The 25,597-nt window shown below is 42.7% G+C and overlaps 1 protein-coding gene across 22 annotated transcripts in view; it reads left to right on the top strand.

The window, feature by feature from the left end:
• LOC121290577 (target of Nesh-SH3-like) overlaps positions 1-25,597 on the top strand; it is a 290,979-nt gene that overhangs the window by 41,844 nt on the left and 223,538 nt on the right. For all 22 annotated transcript variants that reach the window (XM_041211152.1, XM_041211169.1, XM_041211161.1 and 19 more), the window contains 4 exons: positions 1,073-1,150; positions 4,688-4,820; positions 16,143-16,330; positions 23,276-23,376. In XM_041211152.1, coding sequence (XP_041067086.1) covers positions 1,073-1,150; positions 4,688-4,820; positions 16,143-16,330; positions 23,276-23,376 — 500 coding nt within the window. The remainder of the gene's footprint in view (positions 1-1,072; positions 1,151-4,687; positions 4,821-16,142; positions 16,331-23,275; positions 23,377-25,597) is intronic.

The following is a 25,597-nucleotide window of genomic DNA, read 5'->3' as shown; positions in this document are numbered from 1 at the left end:
GTAAAACAAATGCAAAGTATGTAATAGGGACTCACATGATCAAAATGAAGCTCTTGTTATTATTGCAAGTGTGAAAGTTTTCAAATGCTTAGACATGCTCCACACAGTGCAACCCAGAACTGAAACACTTGTAAGAATTTCCAATATGCCACCCTCTTTCACAACTTGAATCAACTACTGAGCTAAGAAATGGATCTGACGGTTTAAGCTGTAAACGAAACCTAGTGGTGGAGTTAACATAATATTAATTCAGTTATCCAACTTCAGTTGCCAAATCCTGCAACATTTATGAGCAAATAATATTGCCACCAATTCAGGGTTCCTGTGCAAAGCTTGCACAATGACTTGATTCTCATTTAAGTAATGGAATCGATGTCATCAGGAATTAGCCTTACACAAGATCCTCAATTGCATCATTAACCACAATTTGTATCCTTAAAATTTTGTGGTAGCCATGTGATCTACATTAATAACTAAGGACTATTGTGAACCGAGGGAATAATCAAAAAATCATGTAGATATAGATGTCACACAACAGTGAATAGAACATCAAATATTAGGTACATTTTTGATGTATTTAACCTGTTTTCTGGCCATCAAATATCCTGTATTACTTACAGTTGATGGGTCATGCAGGAGCACTACTCCAATGCTACTTAAAGCAATTGATTGGAGGTAGGCAAAGAAACCTTCAAGAAAGCTGTGTCTCTAATTTTCTCTCTTTTCCAATACACAACTTGTCTCTACATTAAACTATTGTGCATAATCAGGTGCAGTTTAGCTATTCAGCTCCATAGAAGTTTCAGTTATGACATTCAGATGCAATTTTAATAGAATCACAGAATCACACAGTGCAGAAGAGGCCCTTTGGCTCATCAAGTCTGCACCAACATGTGAGAAACACCTGACCTACCTACCTAATCCCATTTATCAGCACTTGGCCCATAGCCTTGAACATAATAAAAAATCCCATGGCTTTTGGTGTTATTGATAAACAATGTATTCAGTTTATCATTTAGCTACTGTGGTACTCTTGTACTTACAGGCCTTCATTTCTTTTCTTTGTTTTCAGAGTTCAACCCCAAATATCTCATAGCAGTTCATCCAGTGGCTGAGCAGAGCAAAGCAACCTTGAAGAAAAAGTGCAAAGGTTTCAGAATTTTATCTCTTAATTAAGCTTAAGATTGAAATTGTTCCAAATTCTGTTGATTTTACACAATAGTTTCTTTATTTGCCCCATCTCTGCAAGCTTGCACACATACACAAAAGTATTCCAGACAAATGTCCACAATGCATTATCATGCTTGTTTGTAATTTATATAAAATCAGAGAGTTCAACTCTCAAAGAATCCAGTTTGCTTGACTTTAAATGGTATCCATGACATTCATGTGCTTTGATATTAAATTTAATTTGTTGCTAATCACCAATATAGATTTGAAATGGTAAACAAAGCCCTTCATGTTAGTTTATTTAAAAGATTGTTACATTTACATTCAGGCAGAGCTTTTTTATTGGGTTAGAATTTCCGAAAAGCAGCAACCACAGTCGGAATGCCACTCTGCTCCTTCTTACTTAGGTCAGGAGCTGCAGGTTTCCTGCCCGTTTTTCCAGCTTGGGCCTGGTGAGAGGTGTGCAGCGTACCTGGCTCCGGACTCATCCCCGTGCAGGGCAGCAGCATCAGGGACAGTGAAGCCACGCTGCCTTTTAACTGCACCACGTGCAATAAAGCAGGTTAATTTAAAGGTTCCAGCCACTTTGAGAAGCCAGGGAGGAGATAAATGGATAAGATTGGATGGGGGGTTGGGTGTGGTGGTGGATGGGGTAGGATGAGTTGGGGGGCAGGATGGTTTGAGGGGTAGGATGGATCAGGAGGGTAGGATGGGTTGGTGGGGGGTGGGTATCAGATGATCAGTCGTGGTAGGTGGTGTGTTGGGAGGGTAGTCGCATGGGTGGGTGGGTAGTCGGGTTTGGGATATGGTCGGGGGATTGGTAGGGTAGTCAGGAGGCTGGGAGGGTATTTAGGAGGATGGGGGCTAGTCAGGATGTAGGAGAGTAGTTGGGGGTCGGGAAGGTATTGGGGGTGTGGTTGGGGCTAGTCAGGAGAGTTTGAGGATATCCAGGTTGGGGGGGTTAGTTGGGGGTTTGGGAGGTAGATGAGAGGATCGGAGGGGTAATCAGGGTTTCGGGACAGTAGTTGGGGGGGTTGTAGTTGGGAGGGTAGTCAGGGTGTGGTTGGGGTGGGGTGGGGCGGTAGTTGGAGGCTGGTAATAGGTTAGTCAGGTCGGGGGTGTAGACGGGGAGGACGGGGGTGAGAGCTTAGTCAAGGGGTGGGGAGGGTAGTCTGGGGGTCCAGTGGGGTATCAGGGGTGTGGAGGGGGTGGTTGTCGGTCAGTACCATAGTTACCCAGGAGTTAGAAATGGCTTTAACCTTTCTAACATTCCCTGAGTAACTATTCTGCCAAGACAGCTGGAACTATCCGAAGTATCTGATTTAAGTTGGTGTATCGGGTGGTTCCCGTGGAGGTTTAAACTTACTGGGCAATTGCTGTGCAGTCTTTATGTGGGGACTTTCAGGGGGACTCCAACGGATCATCCGGGGTACCTCCCGGGTAAGACCCCCTGGGGATCGGAAGTTCTGGGCCATTATTTTGGCCTGCTTTGTACATTGTGTTCACTCCCAGTCTCCAACATGTGCCTTCAAATAAGGTGAAAGCTGCTACACAATGACTACATTCCCTACATTAGTAGCCTTTGTATTTGCAAGGTGTTTGGGTTGAATTTTACATCCAGTTTGCAGGGCTGGAGGCAGTTGAAGCAATGCATGTGACACCCTTTCCTGCTCAGAGCTGTGTGCCTGCAGCAAGTTAACATTCGTTGGAATGTTAATTACCTTGAGATGAGACTTCCACCTCCATCTGGGGCGTGGGGGAGGGGGGTGGGATCCCCTCCTCCAAGAGCTGCTGGCCAATTGGATTTGGAGACATGAGTTTAAATCCCACAACGGCAGCTGTTATTCGAATAAATCTGGGTTAAAAAGCTAGTAACAGTAGTGGTGACAATGAAGCTATCAAATTGTAGGAAAAACATAGCTCATTCAATAATGCCCTTTAGGGAAGGAAGTCTGTTGACTTTATCCAGTCTGCTCTATGCATGACTCCAGACCCACAGCAATGTCCTCTACTGGTTTAGCAAGCTACTCAGTCATATAAAACTGCAACAAAGAAGTCTAAGAAGAAGAAACCTAATGGACCACCCAGCACTGATCCAGGAACCAGACATGACAAAGCCACAACCAGCTTAGTCGTCCCTTCAAAGTCCTCCTTATTAATGTCTAGAGACTTATGCCAAAATTGAGAGAGCTGTCTCACTAACTAGTAAACATAGTCTGACATAATAGCTTCCAGAATCATATCTTTCAGCCAATGTCCCAGACTCCTCCACACCATACCTTGGTATGCCCTGTCTCTCAGGCACAGAGGTATAGAAGCAGGAGATAGTGGCCTTGGGAGACTGCACCATTGATTGTGGACCCCATTAAGTCTCATGGCATTGGGTCAAACATGGGCAAGGACATTTCTTGCTGATTATCACCCCCTACCCTCCCGTAGATGATGAATAGTATATAGTTTAGGTGGGGGACACCAATGACCATCACTAAGAGTGGCTCGGTAGCACCACTACTGACTGAGCTGGCTGAATCCTAAAAGACATATCTGCCAGACTGAGCCTGTGGAAGGTGGTGAGGAAACCAATATGAGGGACAAATCTACTTGACCTCATTCTGAATAATCTACCTGTTGCAGATGCATCAATCCATGACAGTATTGATAGGAGTGACTACTGCACTTGTAGAGATGAAGTCCCGCCTTCACATACCCACCATCATTTTGTGTGGAACTAGCACTGTGCTAAATTGAATAGATTCAGAATGGATCTAGCAACTCAAAACTAGGCATCCATGAAGCTCTGGGCCATCAGCAGAAGCAAAATTATATACAGCCACAATCTGTAACCTCATGGCCCAATATATCCCCCACTCTATCATTACCATCAAGCCAGGTGATCAACTTAACTTCAATAAGGAGTGTAGGAGGGCACGTCATGAGCAGCACCAGGTATACGTAAAAATGAGGTGCCAACTTGAGGAAGCTACTGAACAGGACTATATGCATGCTAATCAGCAGAAATAGCATGTTATAGACAGAGCTAATTATCCCAAACAAAACAGATCAGATCAAAACTCTGCTGTACTGTCACATCTAGTTGTGAATGGTGGTGGACAATTAAATAGCTAGCACAACAAAGAGGATCAATGTATACCCTCGTCCACAATCTTCTTGCTCTTGGCTCTCCACCCTATCTGCACCAGGTCCCTGGTTCCTGTTACCACATGTTGGATATTTTTGTTGTATCCATTGCAAACTAGAAGCACACATATGAGTAGCATATACCTGTCAATGCCCATGATTCTATCTAGTGACAAGTTTGCCCTCTTGTTTTGCTGCTGTACTTTTTGCTCATGTTGCATGATCGGCTCTTGGATATGTTAAAAGCCAAAATATAAACAGTTATTTTTTTCAAATACTAACAAATCCAAATAGTTATTTTAAATCATACTTTTATGAAGGGTACATTATATCCTGTTCACCATGCAGTGATGGCATGTACTTTACACCTTCATTTCAGGGAACCTGGATCTCCACAAGCCTCCGCAGATAACGATAGCTACTCGAACCTCTACATCTGTGTTTCTCACGTGGACGAACAGTTTTAAAGGAAAAGTTTATAAGCATATTGACAATGAATGTGCAGATGAAAGGTAATTAAATTTCAACTATGTTTATGTATAATTATTGAAAAGAAACTGTAAATTCCTAATCCATTAAGAAGCAATTGAGGATTTTTTGTTTCTGATTATTTTGCAAAGTGCAAGTTACAAAATATTCTCAAGGATAGATTTTATCACATTGTTTATCTTCACTGAGAATTTCAACATACTGGGGGAAATTTTGGGGAAAGAGAGCTGTAGCACACCCAAAATGGTGGAGGATGACTTACTGTTTAGTTCCCACCAACTACATGATTGTAACTATTTTCCCCAGAGTTCAATGTTAGGTGGTTGGATCACCAACCTGAGTCATGTGATAGCATATGGATTACATAGGATCATGGTTACCATTTCAGAGCAGTGCTGGGTAAAGCGTGTGCTGTACATGCTCGGTGCAATATCAGATGGCAGTCCACTCAGAGAGGTGCCCAGCAGATAATTTTTTAAAATGGGGTTTGGAGGAACAGGAGCGCTTCTCTGGGCGCTACAAAAAAATGAGACCCTGCCTCACTGAGTTCTCCCTACTTCCCCACCCCCACCCCCACCCCCACTTCTTTCCTCAGGCACAGAGGCTGCCAGTATTGTGGCAGTTTGGAGTTGGGCTTTGTTTTTTCCCTCAGCCCCCTTCCCTATTCACTCACTGTTGTGGCTTGCTCCGCTAACCAAAACATGCCCACAGTCAAATCTACCCCAGTGAAATGAGTGAGGTCATTGAAAATTAAACAAAATGCACAAACTGCTCTTAATCTGTCTGCTGGTTTATTTTTTCACTAATTGCTTTTGAAAATTCTAACACTTGTGCACTTACCAAAGATGCCATTCAGTGTGAATCCAGCAATCATTTCTTTCTGATTGAAGTGAATATGTAACAAAACTCTTGAGAACTTGGATATTTTAATCATGGACATTTTGTTTCTGTATCTCAGCAGCTACAAATGATTACTTTCTCTTCTCTGTTAATCCTAATTTTTTTGTAAATGTGTCAGACAATGAAGCATTGCTTCTCAAAAAAACATAATTGCTGCATTTGGATTATTTACATACTGTACCTTAACACATTAGCACATTGATCTTTGTAAAGAGAATGATTTCAAAAAGTTCTTTGCAAAATATATGTGCTATTTATTATTTTCTGTTTTTCTAAGGGATGAAGAGGGCATTGCATTAATGGAAGTGTTCTGTGATTACATAGAAAACAGATAGTGTACCTTACTTATTCAAAAAAAGGTGTATGTCCTTTTGTATCCATGTGATGGGGGGTGTCAGTGGGACATTTCCACATTTTTGGCATTCAGTGGCAACATCAATCATTTTCAGGTCAAGCATAGCATAGCCACACTTATGAACTCTTTGAGTAAGGCCAGCAGTTAAGTGCCAATGGGTGCTGAATTACAGTTTTATAATGTGGACTCATGCCTGCAATGAAGCAGGGTTGACTGTGCCATTGCTCATTTCATTGATGACTGTTGGAACATTCAGAGAGAGAATGGATTTTCATTCCGTTAGTCTGGGTTGAGAGCTGAGAGAGTTGTATATTAGCAAATTGTAATAACTATGTTTTGTAATTTATTTCAAAAATAACATTTGATTGTGTCATATATATAGTTTTATAAAGCTTTAGTGGGAATTGTGTTACCATACAATCTTGAGAGTACATTATAAAAATACAGGTAAGTGCCTCCACTGTTAGAAGTAAAGGGATCTTTTTACTGCCATCGTATTGGGGAAATTCAATTTTTGGGAAAACTACTAAAACTTTTGTTGTTATATTTGTCGAACACATTGGCCAGAATCTTCGGGTCAATGTGCAGGGGTGGACCCCGCTCGCCGACGTGTAAAATGACGCATGGTGACATCACCGTGTGTCATTCTGATCCTCAGTTTGGCGGGTGCGCAGCAGAATTGGCTGGCGCTCTCCGAACTGTTCAGCAGAGTCGGCTGCGCACCTGCCGAACTGTCAAAGGCCTATTAAGACCATTTAAAAACTAATTAAAGTGATTAACTAAGCTGCCCACCAACCTTAAGGTTGGGGAGCAGGCGAAGAACCCAGGCGGCCTTCACATTTATCACGAAACCTCATCCATGGGTCAGATGAGGTTTCATGAAGTGTTTAGAAATTGAATGAAAGTTTTTATTAAAGTTCATTGACATTGTTTTCTTTGTTAAAATTTTTAAAAATCAAACTAACCTCCCTGAGGCAACTCTGTGCCTCAGGAAGATTTCTGCGCTCTTAAGAGCGCAGGCCCTGACTCAGCCTCCTCCCCTGCCCGCACAGGGAGCGCTCAGCTCCGTGCCTCCCATGCCCGCTCCCGCCCCCGCCCACCCCCCCCGATGGGGAGAAAATTCTCCCCATTATTTTCATGGGCTGAATTCCCCCCTCCCCCCCCCCCCCAATTGGGGGGGCTGTGCGGGGCCGGGCGGGAGTGATTGCGAACCCGATCAGCACCCCCTATTGGCTGCGCGCCGCCATTTTACGTGGGCCGGCCAATTAAGGCCCGTCCAGCGTGACGCACACCTGGAAGCGCTGTGCACTCCCTGTGCAGGTGGGGGGCGGGATTCCCTGAGTTGGAGTCATGCGCAAAAGAGCGCAGAAATCTCCGTGAGGCATGGAGATGTCTCCGGGAGATTAGTTTAAGTTCTGAAAAATTTAATAAAGGAAAAAATAATTTAAGGACATGTCCCCTCATGTGAAACTGTCACATGAGCTGGGGCATAGAAACCATAGAAAGGAGGCCATTCGACCCATCTTGTCCATGCCAGCCCGCGAACACCAAGGTGCTCTTTCTAATCGCACTTTCCTGCACCTGGCCCATAGCCCTGCAGCTTACAGCACTTTAGGTGCAAATCCAGGTACTTTTAAAAAGAATTTAAAGTTTCTGCCTCTACCACCAACTTGGACAGCAAATTCCAGACACCCACTACTCTCTGCGTACAAAAGGTCTTCCTCATGTCCCCCCTACACCTTCTGCCACTTGAATCTTTAATCTATGTCCCCTGGTTCTAGAATTCTCCATCAAGGGAAACAATTTTATCCTGTCCACTTTATCTATTCCCCTCATAATTTTGTACACCTCAATTAAGTCACCATTCAGCCTTCTTTGTTCTAAGGAAAATAACCCCAATCTGTCCAAACTCTCCTCATAGCTACTCTTTTCTAACCCTGTCAATATTCTTGAAAACCTCCTGTGCACTCTCTCCAGAGCCATCACGTCCTTCCTGTAATGTGGTGACCAGAACTGCACACAATACTCCAGTTGTTGCCTCACCAGTGTTTTATACAATTCCAACATTATATCCTTACTTTTATATTCTATACCTCTGCCAATGAAGGAGAGCATTCCATATGCCTTCTTTACAACCTCGTCTACTTGAACTGCTGCCTTCAGGGACCTGTGTACTTGTACGCCAAGATCTCTCGCTTCTACCCCTCTTAGTATATTCCCATTTATTGTGTAATCCCTGTAACTGTTGGACCTCCCTAAATGTATGACCCCACACTTCTCTATGTTAAAATCCATCGGCTACTTTACCGTCCACTCCACCATGTCCGTTAATTTTTTCAAAACGTTTTATTTAACATGGAAACATGGAAACCTCATCCCGCCCATGGATGAGGTTACGTGAAAAATTTGAAGGCCTCCTGGGCTCTTTGCCTGCCCGCCAACCTTAAGGTTTCTTAACAACTTTAATTATTTTCTTAATGGCTTTATTAGGTGGCTGCACACCCGCCGAAATGACAATCTAAATGGCGCGTGGTGATGTCGGGATGCCTGTCCAACGTCACCACACGTCATTTTATGCGTCGGCGAGCAGAAAATTCTTTAGCCCAATGCTATTGAGCAAAATATCTTACTCCAATAACATTCTGCTATCTCATGACTAATTCACAGACCTGCCAACCTGAGGAAACTTTTAAGAGTGTGACATGCCAATGGTATGAGGTGTAATCATATTTGCCTGAGATTCGGAGGTTGTTTTAGAATCCTCAGAAGCTTTGGGTTTGAATATAACATTCATCTATTTTGTATGATTAAAAATATACTAGCAAAATAAGTAGTGAGATATATGTCTGTGCATTAAAAACACAAATAATTATTCAGAAATGAAGGTGTCACTGTTAAAACAATTTTGAGTCTGAAGGTATGAATTTGCTCCCAGATTTATGATGGTATTAGTATAAATCTGGCACCAAATTCAGAATATAACACCAGGATACGATGATTACTTTGGAATTTAAGTCACTCCAAGCCCTTGAGAAACAAGACTGTAATGTAGCAGCTGGAGCTCACATATTGGCCCAAGATTTGCTGTTAAAATAACAGTGAATTTAATGGTGCTCGCTGCTATTAATGTGCAAATTACCCAGCAGTTTGTGGCAGGGAAGAGAACTGCAAATAGCCACAAGTTATTGGACAACTTGTGCTGGTCTGCCATTAGCTTTGTATCAATGCCAACTTACCCTGAACCCCCATCCCATGCCCTGTGACTTTCATGACGATACTCAATTAGTGAATTAACTGCCAGTTAAACTCATTGTAGAAAGTTTGGGCTGATTTTTAGTAGAATAGGTAACTTTTAATGGGGAAATGTCTGTTTCTGTAATGCCAATCAAAGAAAAGGACCAATTTAAACCATGAAGTCTAATTCCTACAGGTTTTTAAAATGTAAAATTTTTCCCAAATTCATTTTCTTGCTTTTCATTTTCCTTTCTTAATCCAATCTTTCTTTCCCCTTATTTCTCTGTGTAGGTCTGAATTGGGCCCATTTTATCCACTGTAACTCACCGTCCAGTTTCGCTGTTCTTCTGCTCCTTCTTCAATCCTTCAATCTCACTAGTTAAAGAGATAGACTAATTATCTCATCATTCAGCAAGGTCCCAGGTGCCCATTGCCCTCACTGTGCTATTATTATCTTACACTTCCAGCAACTTACAGGGAAGAAACATTTCAAGCTGAAGGGTAAGGGGAAATGTCTTACTAATGGATTATACCAAGAAATGTCCTGCAGATTTTTTTTATTCAATCATGGAATGTGGGCATCACTGGCTAGGCCAGCATTTATTGCCCATCCTCAATTGCCCTTGAGAAGATGGTGGCGAGTTGCCTTCTTGAAGCGCTGCAGTCCATGTGCTGTAGATACACCCACAGTGCTGTTAGGGTGGGAGCTCCAGGATTTTGACCCAGCGACGGTGAGGTAACAGTGATATATTTTCAGTCAGGATGGTTGGAGGGGAACTTCCAGGTGGTGGTATTCCCATGCATCTGCTGTCCTTGTTCTTCTAGATGGTAGAGGTCATGGGTTTGGAAGGTGCTGCCTAAGGAGCCTTGGTGAATTGCTGCAGTGCAGCTTGTAGATGGTACACACTGCTGCCACTATGTGTTGGTGATGGAGGGAATGAATGTTTGTGGATGGGGTGCCAATCAAATGGGCTGCTTTGTTCTGGATGGTGTCAAGCTTCTTGAGTGTTGTTGAAGCTGCACTCATCCAGGCAAGAGGAGAGTATTCCATCACATGCGCCTTGTAGATGATGGACATGCTTTGGGAAGTCAGGAGGTGAATTATTTGCTGCAAACTTTATAGCCTCTGACCTGCTCCTGTAGCCACAATATTTAGATGGCTGACCCAGTTCAGTTTCTGGTCAATGGTGATCTCCAGGATGTTGATAGTGGGGGATTAGTGATAGTAATGCTATTGAATGTCAAGGGTTGATGATTGGATTCTCTCTTGTTGGAGCTGGTCATTGCCTGGCACTTCTGTGGCGTGAATGTTACTTGCCACTTGTCAGCCCAAGCCTGGATATTGTCCAGGTCTTGCTGCATTTGGACATGGACTGCTTCTATGTCTGAGGAGTCGCGAATGGTGCTGAACATCGTGCAATCATCAGTGAGCATCCGCACTTCTGACCTTATGATAGAAGGAAGGTCATTGATGAAGCAGCTGAAGATGGTTGAGCTGAGGACACTACCCTGAGGAACTTCTGCAGTGATGTCCTGGAGCTGAGGTGATTGACCTCCGACAACCACAACCATCTTCCTTTGTGCTAGTTATGACTCCAATCAGCGGAGAGTTTTACCTGATTCCCATTGACCCTAGTTTTTCCAGGGCTCTTTGATGCCACACTCATTCAAATGCTGCCTTGATATCAAGGGCAGTCACTCTGACTGTACCTCTGAAGTTCAGCTCTTTTGTCCATGTTTGAACCAAGGCTGAAATAAGATCAGGAGCTGAGTGATTGTGGCGGAACCCAAACTGAGTGTCAATGAGCAGGTTATTTCTAAGCGGTTGGAACTTGATAGCACTGTTAATGACCCCTTTCATCACCTTACCGATGAGGAAAAGTAGACTGATGGGCTGGTAACTGGCCGGGTTGGATTCGTCCTGATTTTTGTGGATGGGACATACCTGAGCAATTTTCCACATTGCTGAGTAGATGCCAGTGTTGTAGCTGTACTGGAACAGCTTGGCTAGGGGTGCAGCCGATTCTGGGGCACAAGTCCTCAGTACTATTGCTGGAATATTATCAGGGCCCATAGCCTTCGCAGTATCCAGTGCCTTCAGCCATTTCTTGATATCATGTGGGGTGAATCAAATTGCCTGAAGACTGGCATCTGTGATGCTGGGGACCTTCAGAGAAGGCTGAGTTGGATCATCCATTCAGCACATCTGGCTGAAGATTGTTGCGAATGCTTTAGCCTTATCTTTTGCCTTATCTTTTGAAGGATCATTGAAACAATTAAAGGACCTGCCAGTCCAACCTTAAGGTTGGTGGGCAGGCCAGGAGCCCCGGCGGGAGCTAGAAAAAACATGAAACCTCATCCACCAGTGGGATGAGGTTTCATGTAGGGATTTAAAAAGTTTAATAAAGCTTTAGTGTAATTTATGAACATGTCCCATCTTGTGTGACATGTCACATGAGGGGGACATGTTAAGGATTTTTTTTTTTCTATTTTTAATGTTTTTAAAACTGTGAGCACTTAGCCTCAGGGAGATGTGCACACGTGTGAAAGAGTTCACTCTCACTTTTGGGGAATCCCCCCTCCCGCACAGGAAGTGCATAGCGCTTCCCGGCGGACGTCACGCTGGGCAGGCCTTAATTGGCTCACCCACTTAAAATGGCGGCAGGGCCCGCTTCTCTGGCGGGGATCGGCTCCCTGGCCGCCAGAGATTGAGTTGGGCCCGCCCACCCGACAGGCAGAAAATTCTGCCCTGTATGTTTGTATATAGTTAAAGCAGTTAATAAAGACTTGCTGTTAACATACAGAATACTAAAAGAGACTTCTTTAACAGACACATTCTGCAACCAGCACCATCCAAACAAAATGTAGGTAATACGATATTTATGTAATTAGTTTATTACTGTTCTTTGCATTCTTTAATATGTAAACATCTTGGGTGTACAAACTTGGTATCGACAGGTATAGAACACATATAAATGGGCAATTATTTTTTTAGAAGGAAATGTCTGTCCTGCATGCTAGAGTTTGCTACATGGAGCCATAATTTAATTTGCTGATACTGTATAAACCCTGGGAGCTGCTTGCATTTTAGCATTGTTTCAAAGAAGCAACCAGGATTACAATTTTGAAAATGTTCTAAAGCCATTTAAGTGGAAAATCTAGGGTGGAATTAAATGGCCCGTACTTTTTTTTATAGAGCCTAAGAGTGAGAGTCAATCTTCTAGGCTAGAATTTCAGATTCTAAAAGGTCAACCCTGGAATCCTCTTTAAGAGGAATGCATGTTATAATCAAAAACAAACTGGTTAATTTTGGATGAGTTCAACTGAGTTAGACATATCTAACAAATATCCTGCTGCTCACTTGGTGTTTCAAGCCCACATTCTGTTTATTAAACCCAGTAGTTTGCTTTTATAAGTTTTTATTGGCTCATGATGTACACTTATCTAAATGATGCATAAAATGGTAACTTTGCAGGCAGACATGACGTCAGTGCCTCACTCCAAATTTCTTAAAGGCTGACTCTTGCCAGATGTGATGGATTTCTTAGGTTTTTTTTGTAATGATATTTTTGAGTAACCTACGTCACATTCATATATTCTTTCATTTCCAGTGGTAGTGTTAATTCATCCCAGACAGTGGCACACATTGCTTTGGTTTCAGATTCTACTGACATTGCTCGCAATTTAGTGGTAATTGTAGAAATGGACATACTGGAAATTGTGCAGGGAGTTTGTTTCCCAGGGAAATCTGGGCATGTGGACCCCAGGGTATGTTGACTCTTTGGCTGTGATTTTAACACTCCCCATCGGCAGGAGCAAGGTGGGTGAACAATTAAAATTGTTCACCTTGCTAAATTGATTAACATGGCCTGCTAAAAACTTAACTTCCTTTAATAGATCAATAGAATTTCTTTATTTTTCTGTTAATGCATTCCAAATCCATTTTAAAATGTGGAGGTTGCATCTTTTCCGTTTTCTGCTTTACTCACCCTGACTAAGCATTTTTAATGAATCATTGGCAACACTTTTGGTTTCCTGGATAGTCGAAAAATATTTAAAACTTTTTCGCCAGTGGTAAATTATTGCTACTGGAAGTAAAAAGTTGTGCAGTACAGGGAAAAAAAATATTAATTACCAAGAGGCTTATTATGGAGTAGTTTTCAATAAAATTGAGTAAATGTACCCTCCCTTTCATATTCTCCCCACCCTTCCACCTTCTCAAAGTTAAATTTGATCCCAAGAGTTATTTTATAGGAGGGTTTAGAGACATGGTCCACCTGCTGTGCACAGACTGAAGGATCAGGGCTGCTATGAGTTGGGTGTGCTGTTCTCCTTTATCAGTTATTCAATCCGCACTTTTATTGAGCAAGACTCTGCACAGCTAGCAACTTCACACAACTTAGATTAGATGCATTTCCAATACTTTGAGATCTACAGTCTTGGACCAGTTGCAGTTTTCAAGACTGAGTTTGATAAATATTTGCTAAGTAAAGGTATCAAGCAATATGGAGCAAAGGCAGTGAAATAGAGAAAAAAGTAACAACTTGCTTTCATATGGCATCTTTCACCACCTCAGAAGGGTCCAAAGTGCTTTACAACCAATTAAGTACTTTTGAAAAGTAGTCACCGCTGGAATGTAAGAATTGGAGTAACGAATTTGCACTCAGCAAGACCTCACAAACAGTATTGAGACAATTACCAGATAACCTGTTTTAGTAATGCTGTGGGGGTGGGGGCACGGGAGGATAAATGTTGACCAGCACACTGGAAAGAACTTCCCTTTCCCTCTTTGAAAAGTGCGGACAATCTGTAACATTTACCTGAGAAGACACGTGGGACTTTTGTGTATCTTCTCTTCTGAAAGATGGCACCTCCGACAATATAGCACTTCCTCAGTACTGCACTGAATTGTTAGCCTAGTCTCTGCAGTGATTTGAACCTACTTCTTATTCAGAGATGAGTGTATTTTCACTGAGCCACAGTTGACAAATGGAGTTACAGGTCAGCTTTGACCTGATGGAATATTGGAATTGGCTTAAGAGGTTAAATGGCTTAACCCTGTTTCTCTGAAAAGCTACTGTGGCTTGAATCTACCATTCGGTGTGCAGGGCGGACTCCACTTGCCGATGCGTAAAATGGCATGTGGTGACGTCAGGCGTGTGTCCCAACGTCACCACGCGTCATTCCGATCTTCAGTTCGGTGAGCATGCACTGGAGGCGGCTGTGCGCCCACCCAACTGTCAAAGGCCCATTAAGGCCATTTATCAACTAATTGTAGTAACTGCCAGGGATGAAGTTTCATGAAGGGTTTATTAATTTAATAAAATGTTTCATGTAAATTCATAATCATGTCCCACCTCGTGACAATGTCACATGAGGGGGCATGTCTGAATAATTTTATTTTTCTATTTTTCACATTTTTATGATTTTTCTTAATCTCCCTGAGGCAGCTCCGACCCACGTAAAATGGCAGCGCGCAGCTGATTGCGGGCGGCGAATGGCTGCCTGCCTGCCCATGCCCACTCCCGCCCAGCTTACCCGACGGGGAGAAAATTCTCCCCTGTGAGTCCCAAGGACATGAAAGGAACAGTGCGGGATATTTAACAGGATATTTTCAACAATAATCTTTATTTTGTACAATTCTCCAAACATTTACATGGCTTTGTCAATATTATGGCTTCTTGTAACTTAAAATGGAGCCAAATTTCTAGTAGTTTAGAATAATATTTATCCTGTACCTCTGATCTCCTTTTAGTTGGATACTTTCATCCAGATCTCCTGACAGATTCCCCAGGCAGCAGAAATAACATTAACTACATTGAGATAATTACCAAATAACCTGTTTTAGTAATGCTCTTGGGTTGGTGGCATGGGAGGATAAGTTTTGACCAGCACACTGGAAACTACTTCCCTTTCCCTCTTTGAAAAGTGCAGGTAATCTGTAGCAATTACCTGAGAAGACATGTGGGACATGGCAGCAGAAATAACAGCCTGCTCCTTAACAATGCGTTATTATGGCCCCATTATTGTCATTGCCAGCAGTTGTAGCATGATGTTTGCAAATCAGCTTTTTATCAGCTGAAATTCAAATATTATCTCCAACAATTATATCCTCTAGATGATTACATCATCTTGAGAAGCATTAAAGGATAATTATTGCAGTGCACTGTGAGTTGTTGCTACTTTTAATATTGCGACAATTGCATTCTCACAAACTTTACATTTGAAAGCTATGCATCCTTGTGATTTTATCAGGGGTCAATTGATTTTGTTGAAGGCTATGTTATTTTCCTATGGTGAAGTCTCTGCTGCTGTTGCTGCTGCTTCTACCAGGCATGGTACATCACACTCATCTGTCTTGCACCATTTTCACACATCCACCATAGCTCATCTACAAATGCCCTGTGACATTATATCATCCAACTACCCCTAGGTCGACCCCTCTTTCTGCTGCCCTTCACTTTGCCAACTAGAAGAGATCTCTGTAGCTTTTCAGCTCTCATCAAATGGTTCTTGATGAGCAAAGTCAAGCAGTTGCCTTATTTCATTTGAAAGACCAGATCTTCAGCCTGTATAGCACATTGGGATGAAAGCTTTTTTATATAACTTGCTGTGAAGACATAAGCATATTGGGACTGTGGTTATATTGGACACAAGGCTACTATAAATTGAATTTTCTTTTGTGAAGCTGAACAACCTTACTATATGGATTGATAATAGATGGTTATACTGTAGACAATCAATCTGTAGAGATAGACAACAAGTGCTGGCCTTGTCAGTAACAGTCACCTCCCATGAACAAATAAAAACAAAAATCTCCCAAACTAACTTGTAATGCTTTTCATTTTTCCTTTAGGCATTATACTGTTCGATATCGAGAAAAAGAAAGAAACAAGAAATGGCTGTACCAATGCTGCCCAACGAGTGAAACGATGATAGATAACCTTAAACCAAATACTGTTTATGAATTTGGGGTGCGAGTTACCAAAGCAAAGGAAGAGGGTGTCTGGAGCAAGCCCGCCAACTACGTTACCACTGTGACTCGTAAGCTGCCAATTTTGTTACAGTAGAGCTATAAATGTATTATTACACTAGTTCTGTATTCACTCTCTTATCCCATCATGTAAATTTCATTGAAAATATTCCTTCAAGATTCCCCTGATTTAATTTGGTGGTGTAAATTAAGGTGTTTGCAATTTTTTTCAAGTTTTGCATAATCAAGTTCAAGGATGACCTGATGCTTGAATTTGCTAGCCATACATTTGACAAGATTATCAGATATTGGCCAGCTATTTGGTTCAATGCCTGTCACGGTGGTGCTGCATCAAGAATGAAAACTCTGCATCCTGCTCAATATCCAGCATCCTTCCTTTTGGCTGAATATGGAAGCCATTGGATGGAGTCAATTTTAATGTCAAGCATTCTGCTCTACAGGATATTTTAGGCGAACAATAATGTCCAGTTGCAAGGGTAATAGAATCCAATATTATATGACAGGATAAATTTTTAAACTAACAGAAGTTACCTTAAATTGAACTTAGATTGGACCCATTCCCAGTCTCTGTGTACAGGAATGTGGTGGTTCATTTAATGTGGAGATGCTCTTTGTTATGGCACAGCCGATGGTAAATGCTGAGTTGTTCAAATCCCAAAGGGAAACTTGAAACAGCTGCCACAGCTTGTTTTGCAATTTGTATAAATTTCGAGATGCGTGCCCTGAATTCAATAGTAATAAGACCACCAATTAGACCCATAGACGTCTAAGACACAGAAGGAGGCCATTTGGCCTATCGTGTCCATGCTGGTCAACAAAGATCTGACTACACTAATCCCATTTTCCAGTGCTTGGCCCATAGCTCTGGAGGCTATGGCAATGCAAGTGAATATCTAAATACTTCTTAAATGTTATGAGAATCCCTGACTCAATCACCTTTTAGGCAGTAAGTTCCAGGCTCTCACCGCCTTCTGGGTGAATAAATTCCTCCTGAACTCCCCTCTTAGTCTTCTACCTATTACCTTAAACCTATGCCCTCTGGTTATTGAATCCACTACCACGGGAAAAAGTGCCTTCCTATCCACCCTATCTATGCCCCACATAATCTTATACACCTCCATCAGGTCTCTTCTCAACCTTTGCTCTTCTAAGGGAAACAACCCCAGCCTATCCAATCTTTACTCATAGCTCAAACCCTGCAGCCCAGGCAGCATCCTGGTAAATCTTCTCTGCGCCCTCTCCAGTGCATTTACATATAATGTGGTGACCAGAACTGCACGCAGTGCTCCAGTTGTGGCCTAACCAGCGTTTTATATGCAGTTCCAGCATAACCTCTCTACTCTTGTATTCTACGCCTTGGCTAATAAAGGCAAGTATCCCATATGCCTCCTTAACCACTTTATCTACCTGCACTACAACTTAAGGGACCTGTGGATATGCACACCAAGGTCCCTCTGATCTTCAGTACTATACAGGGTCCTACCATTCATAGTGTAATCCCTTGCCTTGTTAGCCCTCTCTAAGTGCATAACTTCACACTTTTCCAGGTTGAATTCCATTTGCCGCTGCTCTGCCCACCTGACCAGTCCATTGATATCCTCCTGCTGTTTACGGCTATCCTCCTTGCTATTTACCACCCTAGCAATTTTCATGTCAACCACAAACTTCTTGATCATACCTCCTATATTTAAGTCCAAATCATTTATGTACACCACAAACAGCAAGGGCCCTAGCACCGAGCTCTGCGGAACCCCACTGGAAACAGACTTACAGTCTCAGAAACATCCCTCTACCATTACCCCCTGCTTCCTGCCTCTCAGCCAATTTTGGATCCAACATGCCACTTTGCCTTGGGCTCTTACTTTCTTGACCAGTCTGCCATGAGGGACCTTATTAAAAGCCTTACTAAAGTCCATGTAGACCACATCAACTGCATTACCCTCATTAACACTCCTGGTTACCTCCTCAAAAAATTCGATCAAATTTGTCAAACACAATCTTCCCTTAACAAACCCATGGTGACTATCCCTGATTAATCTGTTTCTCTCCAAGCGCAGGTATATTCTGTCCCTCAGAATTCTTTCTAGTAACTTCCCTGCCACCAAGACCAACTGGCCTGTAATTTCCTGGTCTATCCCTCCCCTTTTTTAATAATGGGACAATGTTTGCAGCCCTCCAGTCCTCTGGCACCTCACCTGTGGCCAGAGAGGATTTGAAAATTGCTGCCAGGGCCCATGATATCTCTTCCCTTGCCTCCCTCAACAGCCTGGTATATATCATCTGGGCCTACGGATTTATCTACTTTTAAGGCCGCTAAACCCACTAGTACCTCCTCTCTCTCTGTGTTAATTTCCTCTACTATTTCACAGTTCTCCATCCTGATGCCTATACCTGTGTTTTCCTTTTCCGTTGTGAAGACCGACGCAAAGTATTAATTGAGGACTGTTCCCACATCTTCCGGGTGCACACACGGATTACCTCTGTGGTTCCCAATTGGCTCTACTCTTTCCCTAGTTATTCTTTTGCTCTTTATATATTTAAAAAACCCCTTTGGGTTTCCCTTTATTCTCCCCACCAATGCTTTCTCATATACTGTCTTAGTTTTCCTAATTTCCTATTTATGTTCCCCCCTGCACTTTTTATATTCCTCGAGGGACTCTGCCGTATTGGGCTCTCGGTATCGGCCATGAGCTTCTTTTTTTTCCTTAATCCTAACCTTTATGTCCCTTGACATCCAGGGTTCTTTGGACTTGGTTCCCCACTTTGTCTTTATGTGAACATATTTGCCCTGTACTTTTGCTATTTCCTCTTTGAATGCCTCCCACTGCTCTGGTAGTTTTATTTGCAAGTAACTGCTCCCAGTCCACTTGGGCCAAATCGTAACTCATCTTAGTAAAATTAGTCTTTCCCTAGTTTAGAATGTATTTTTCCTGGCCCAACCCTATCCTTTTCCATAACTATCCTAAATCTAACTGAGTTATGGTCACTATCTCCAAAATGCTCCCCTACTGATATGCCTTCCACCTGCCTGAGCTCATTTCTGAATATTAGGTGCAGAACTGCCCCCTCCCTTGTTGGGCTTTCTACATACTCGCTTACAAAGTTCTCCTGAATGCAACTTAAGAATTTTTCTCCCTCTCTACCTTGCACGCTTTACCTATCCCAGTTAATATTTGGATAGTTAAAATCCCCTACTCTTACTTCCTTATTATTTTTACACTTCTTTAGTTACATATTTGATCCTCTATCTCTTCCTGACTGTTTGGGAGCCTGTAGTACACACCTAACAGTGTGATTGCCCCTTTTGTGTTTTTTACTTCTACTCATATGACCTCATTTGATGATCCTTCCAAGATATCATCCTTCCTCACTGCTATAATTGATATAATTGATTCCTTGATCAATATTGCGATTCCCCCCTCCTCTTCTATCCTCCTCTCTATCTCGCTTGATTAATCTATAACCAGGAATGTTTAGCTCCAATCCTGCCCTTTTAGCTATCATACTCCCACATGCCTGTGCCCTCAGCTTTGTCTGACTTATTCCTCAGGCTCCTTGCATTAAAATATATTCCATTTAGCTTGCTAAACTCACTTCTTTCTTACTTAGCCTATGTTTCTTCTGCCTTCCTTACTCACTTACTAGCATTTTAAGTTCTATTTCCATTTCAGCTTCTTTCTTCCCTGAACTACTTTTCAGGATCTCATCCCCCTGCCAATATAGTTTAAATCCACCCCAACCGCATTAGCAAACCTCCCCGCAAGGATGTTGGTCCTGCTCCTGTTCAGATGTAACCCGTCCAACTTGTACAGGTCCCACCTCCCCCAGAAATATTCCCAATGCCCCAGGAATCTAAAGCCCTCCCTCCTGCACCATCTCCAGCCATGCATTCATCTGCTTTATCCTTCTGTTCCTATACTCACTGCTGTGTGGCACTGGGAATAATCCGGAGATTACTACCTTTGAAGTCCTGCTTTTCAATTTCCTACCTAACTCCCTAAAGTCTGCTTGCAGGACCTCATTTCTCTTTCTCCCTATGTCATTGGTCCCAACATGGACTACAACCTCTGGCTGTTCACCCTCCCCCTTCAGAATGCCCTGCAGGCATTATGTGACATCCTTGACCCTAGCACCTGGGAGGCAACATACCATGTTGGATTCACGTCTACGGCTGCAGAAGCACCTGTCCACTCTCCTCACTAATGAATCCCCCACCACTATTGCCCACACTTCTTCCTCCCCACACCACCCCACCCTACTGAGCAGCTGGCCACCCACAGTGCCATGGCCTTGGCTCTGGTTGGCCTCTATAAAGGTACTGTCACTCCCACCACTTTCCAAGGCCGAACAATGGTTTACGAGCAAGGGATTCCCTCATTACCTGCCTGGTCCCCTTCTTCAGTCTGTCGGTCACCTATTCCCTCTCTGCTTGCATATTCTTAAGCTATGGGGTGACCACGTCCTGAAATGTGCTATCCACGAACCTCTCAGCCCCATGAATGCACTGTAGTGCCCCCAGCTGCTGCTCAAGCTCCAAAACCTGGAGCTCAAGTTGCTTCAGTTGGAGGCACCTCCTGCACACATGGTCATCCAGACCGCCAGCAGCGCCTAGGATTTCCCACATAATGCAGGATGTGCAAATCATGGGACTGAGCTCCCCAGACATATCTTAACTAAATAGAATATGGACCCTTGCTTTTATTTTACCCTTACTCCTACATGAGTATTGACTAGATGCTAGATCCTCCAGATAGACTAGATCCTCTAGGTACTGCTGACTGCCTGTCCCAGGGTCCTCCTCTCGCATTCTCCTCTAGGTACTGCTGACTGCCTGTCCCAGGGTCCTCCTCTCGCATTCTCCTCTAGGTGCTCCTGACTGCCTGTCCCAGGGTCCTCCTCTCGCATTCTTCTTATTATAGGTTTTTACAAAACTAGATCAAACATTAATAAAAGAAGTGATTTTAAGCACATAGATATGTCAACAAACTACTACTATAATAACTCCTAAATCCCCTAAATAATCTAACTCTCAGTTACACTTTCGTTAAGGTGACAGTAAGACACATAAATTTTAAAAGATCCACGCAAGGTGACACACAATACCCTGAACCAGTGGAATTTAAAGTGAGTTTTCTTAACTTCAGTTCTTTGAAGACAGTGGCTTGAGGCACAGATGCCGAAAGCTTTTCACACTTGTTAGATCTTAAAATGCCTGCCCTTATACATAGCCTTCACTCCTTTATATATATTTTCTGTTTTGAATGAAAATGCCCATTATTTCACTATGTTTTTGGACTTTACCTTTCTGATCATAAAAATTTAGCATAGTACCCATTTTACCAGCAATCTCTGGGAAAATAAACATATTGGGCAAAATTTTGCCCTTGTCAGGTGGGCTCGGCAGGGGCAATCGGGAAGCCGACTGCCGCCTGCGATCGGAGCTGGACTGCGATTTCACACTGGCAGGCCGATTAAGGCCTACCCAGCGTGAAACGTGAGTGGCAGCACTGCTTGTCCGGGGTTGGGGGGAGGAGGGTGAGCAGAGAACTTCGCACATGCACAAGGGTGTACAGTGGAAAAACTCCCTGAGGCACAGAGTTGCCTCAGGGAGATGAAGAGTTCTGAAAAACAAAAATAAAGAATTTTTAAATGTTAAAAATCATGGCCCCTCATGTGACTCTGTCACATGAGCAGGGACATGTTATGAATGAGATATGCATATTATTATGATAAATAATAGACAGAGACATTAATGGGCAGTATTGAGTCTGGCCCACAGGAGCAAATTACAAGATGCAAGGACACAGAATTGGATTAGAAGGCAGGGATGGAGTGCCCCTTGTCATCATGACTCTGCGCTATTCACTCAACGATAGGCAAGTCTGTAGATGATCTTAAGGACCTAATTCCACCACTGCTGTTGAAGATCTTAATGGCCTAACCCCACCTTCGCTACATGGGGAAAGCACCCAGCAAATGCTGATGGCCTGCCTGAGCCCTCAGGGTGGGGGGCCCCCCCCTACTAATCGGGGACCTGTGTCTCATGGGCAAGGGGTGCACTTGCAGAAACACCCACCTACCCTCACCAACAAACCCCCATCCCCGACAACCCCGATCCCACTTACTTGGTTCCAGGGTGTTGCTCCTGGCTGGGTGCAATCTCGGCAGTGACCACTGACTCCCATGGTGCTGCTGGGAATGAAGAGCTGTTGACTTTCTAATTGGGCAGCAGCACTTGGAGCCAGGATCTTCGCCCTTTAAGAGACAGGAGCGTTGACGCTAGGTAGGAACAGAATCTGGCTGATGTTCCTAGAAACAGCCGAAGCAGGGTTGCCCTGGCTTTAGGAACCTAAGAGCAGGAGTAGGCCATTCAGACCCTCGAGCCTGCTCTGCCATTCAATTAGATCATGGCGATCATCTGTCTTAACATCATTTTCCCGTGGTATTCCCATTTTCCTTGATGTCATTAGTATCTAGGAATCTATTGATGTTTGACTTGAACATACTCAATGATTGAGCTTCCACAGCCCTCTGGGATAGAGAAATCCAAAGATCCACTACACTCTGAGTGAAGAATTTCCTCTTTATCTCGGTTCTAAATGGCTTGCCCCTTATTCTGAGGCAGTGTCCCCTGGTTCTTGACACCACCCCCCACCACACCCCCCGGCCAGGGAAAACATCCTTTGTGCATCTACCCTGTTTCGCCCCTGAAGAATTTTGTAAGTTTCAATTATGTCATCTCTCATTCTTCTAAACTCTAGAGAATATACAACCAGTCTCCTTAATTTCCAGTTTGCTTTTGAGGCCTCCGCTGCCTACATTGAATTCAGCCCAATGAGAGTAATGTACAATTGAACAGCTCAAAATTATTTAATAATGTAAGATTGGGGAGTTAGATTAATATGCTTAATAGCAATTCTAGGTTTATATAATTAATATCTGACAGGCCGTGTTCAATGTATCTGCAGTGTAATGTATGATTTTGTTTTCTTTAGCTTCACCGACAAGCACCGAAAATGACCAAAGTCAAAAGACGTCAAAGACTTTTGCCATAAACTTCAACAGTGGAAATCCCAAGAACTCAGAGAAACCTAAGGTATATTCCTTAGTTTCATTGGCATGTAGCAGTGAACTAGTATGTAGCAGTGAACCTGGAACTATCTTCCAAAATGTATTGCATTTCATCAAAGAAAGCAGATTTTTAAAAATCAGATCTGTTACGGACAACATCTATTTTTTTTATGGCTGTTAGATGGTTTACCTCTATGATCCAAAAAAAGATTTAATCATAAGAATAAAATTCTGTCTGTTCAAATTGGAGCTATGTGGATGTGCAAGAAAATGAAGCACTAAAACTTACAGACTGAAGTTTGTTGGTTTGAAAGATCTGCACCTCGGTTAAAATATTGCTCATTTAATTAGGCCAGGGAGGAAATTTCTCCATTGCTACCAGTTTATTAACATCTGAAAGTGAACGTTATTTCAATTTGACCACATCAAGCTATTGTCAAACTCATTAGGGAATTCTACACAATAGTAAGACAAAAATGAAAGAATAGCTTTCGGATTATCTTATAAAACTATACTGGAATTACCCTGATCCAGATGGCATTGTAAATGATGGAAATGCATCAGAGCTTTGATCTTTACTATTTAAACCAGCTTCTTTTTAATACTTCATAGAACTTTCCTTTTTGCTGCCTGGTTGATTACTTTGGCAAGTACTGCCATATTTTTCATTTGGGTTCATATCTTCCACATTTTATTGTTTGGGTACATTCAGTGGAGCATGGCGGGAAGGGAAAATGATTATTTTTCCCATAGAATGTTTCGCATGAGAGGAAGAGAAAGTTGGCTATGATACTTTTTGCACTATGTTGTCAGATCTAGTAAATTATCCAGTAAAACTACTTCTAAAAATTAAATCTTTTCTTCCAGTAAATCTCTGTAAGAGTTTTATGAGAAATTAAAATTGATTTACATGGCATTTGCTCATTCTTATTAATAGGAAATAACATCTTATAGAATTAAAATTGAGCCGTATTGCGACTCAGTCCATTGAGGCTTTTTTTATTCATAGGATGTGGACATTGCTGGCAAGGCTAGCATTTATTGCCCATTCCCAAGTGTTCCTAAAAGGGTGATGGTGATCCATGGTTTTTGAATTGTTGCAGTCTATGCACTGGAGTCACTCCCTCAAAGCTGTATGAGAGGATTTTGTACCAGCAATGATGAAGGATCAGTGATGCAGTATAAATTGTTGCTGCCTTTGAAATTTGATATTCTTGCATCTGTCCTGATGAGTGCAAGATGAAAAGCTTTGACAGCATGTCTCTTCTTTTAGTAACACTCAATGTTAATGTCATTAAATGTCAAGGATGGGGTTGTAGGTAGGTTCTCTTTTGCTGGAAATGATCATTGCCTGGCACTTGGGTGGCGTGAATATTACTTACTGCTCATCAGCCCAAGCTTGAATGTTGTCCAGGTCCTGTTGCATGCAGATAGGATTGCTTCATTATCTGAGGAGCCATGATTGGAACAGAACACTGTGCAACCATCAGCAAACATCCCCACTTCTGACCTTATGATGGAGGGAAGGTCATTGAGGAAACAGCTGAAGATGAGCTTAGGACACTGCCCTGAGGAACTCCTGCCGTGATGTCCTGGGACTGAGATGGTTGGAATCCAATAACCATAAAATTTTCCTTGTGTTCAGCATGACCTCGGTAATGGAGAGACTTTCCTTGATCACCAGTGACATCAATTTTACATCAATCTGCTTGATGCCATATTCAGTCAAATGCTGCTTGGTCTCAAGGGCAGTCATTTTCACCTCACCACTGGTGAAGGCTTCAGGAGGAATCCAACATGGATTATCCACTTGGCACGTCTAGTTGAAGACAGTTGCAAAAACTTCAGCCCTATCATTTGCATTTCTGTACTGGACTGCACCATCAGCAAGAATAGTGATATTCATGGAGCCTCCTCCATCTGTTTGTTTTTTAATTGTCCACTGCCATTCGTGACTGGATGTGACAGGACTGCAAAACTTTGATCTAGTCCACTGGTTGTGGGATTGCTTAGCTCTGTCTATTGCATGCTGCTTTCACTTTTTAGCATGCATGTAGGCCTGTGTTGTAACTTCAACAGATTGACACCTCATTTTTAGGTATGTTTGGTGCTGCTCCTGGTGTGACCTCCTGCACTCTTCTTTGAACCAGGATTGTCCCTCTGGCTTGATAGTAATGGTACAGTAGGGAAAATGCCATACCATGAGGTTACAGATTGTTGTGGACACTGGACCTGGTGAAATAATT

This window comes from Carcharodon carcharias, chromosome 18, assembly GCF_017639515.1.
Source record: "Carcharodon carcharias isolate sCarCar2 chromosome 18, sCarCar2.pri, whole genome shotgun sequence".
Classification (NCBI taxonomy): Eukaryota; Metazoa; Chordata; class Chondrichthyes; order Lamniformes; family Lamnidae; genus Carcharodon; species Carcharodon carcharias.
This window is presented reverse-complemented; position numbering and strand designations above follow the sequence as displayed.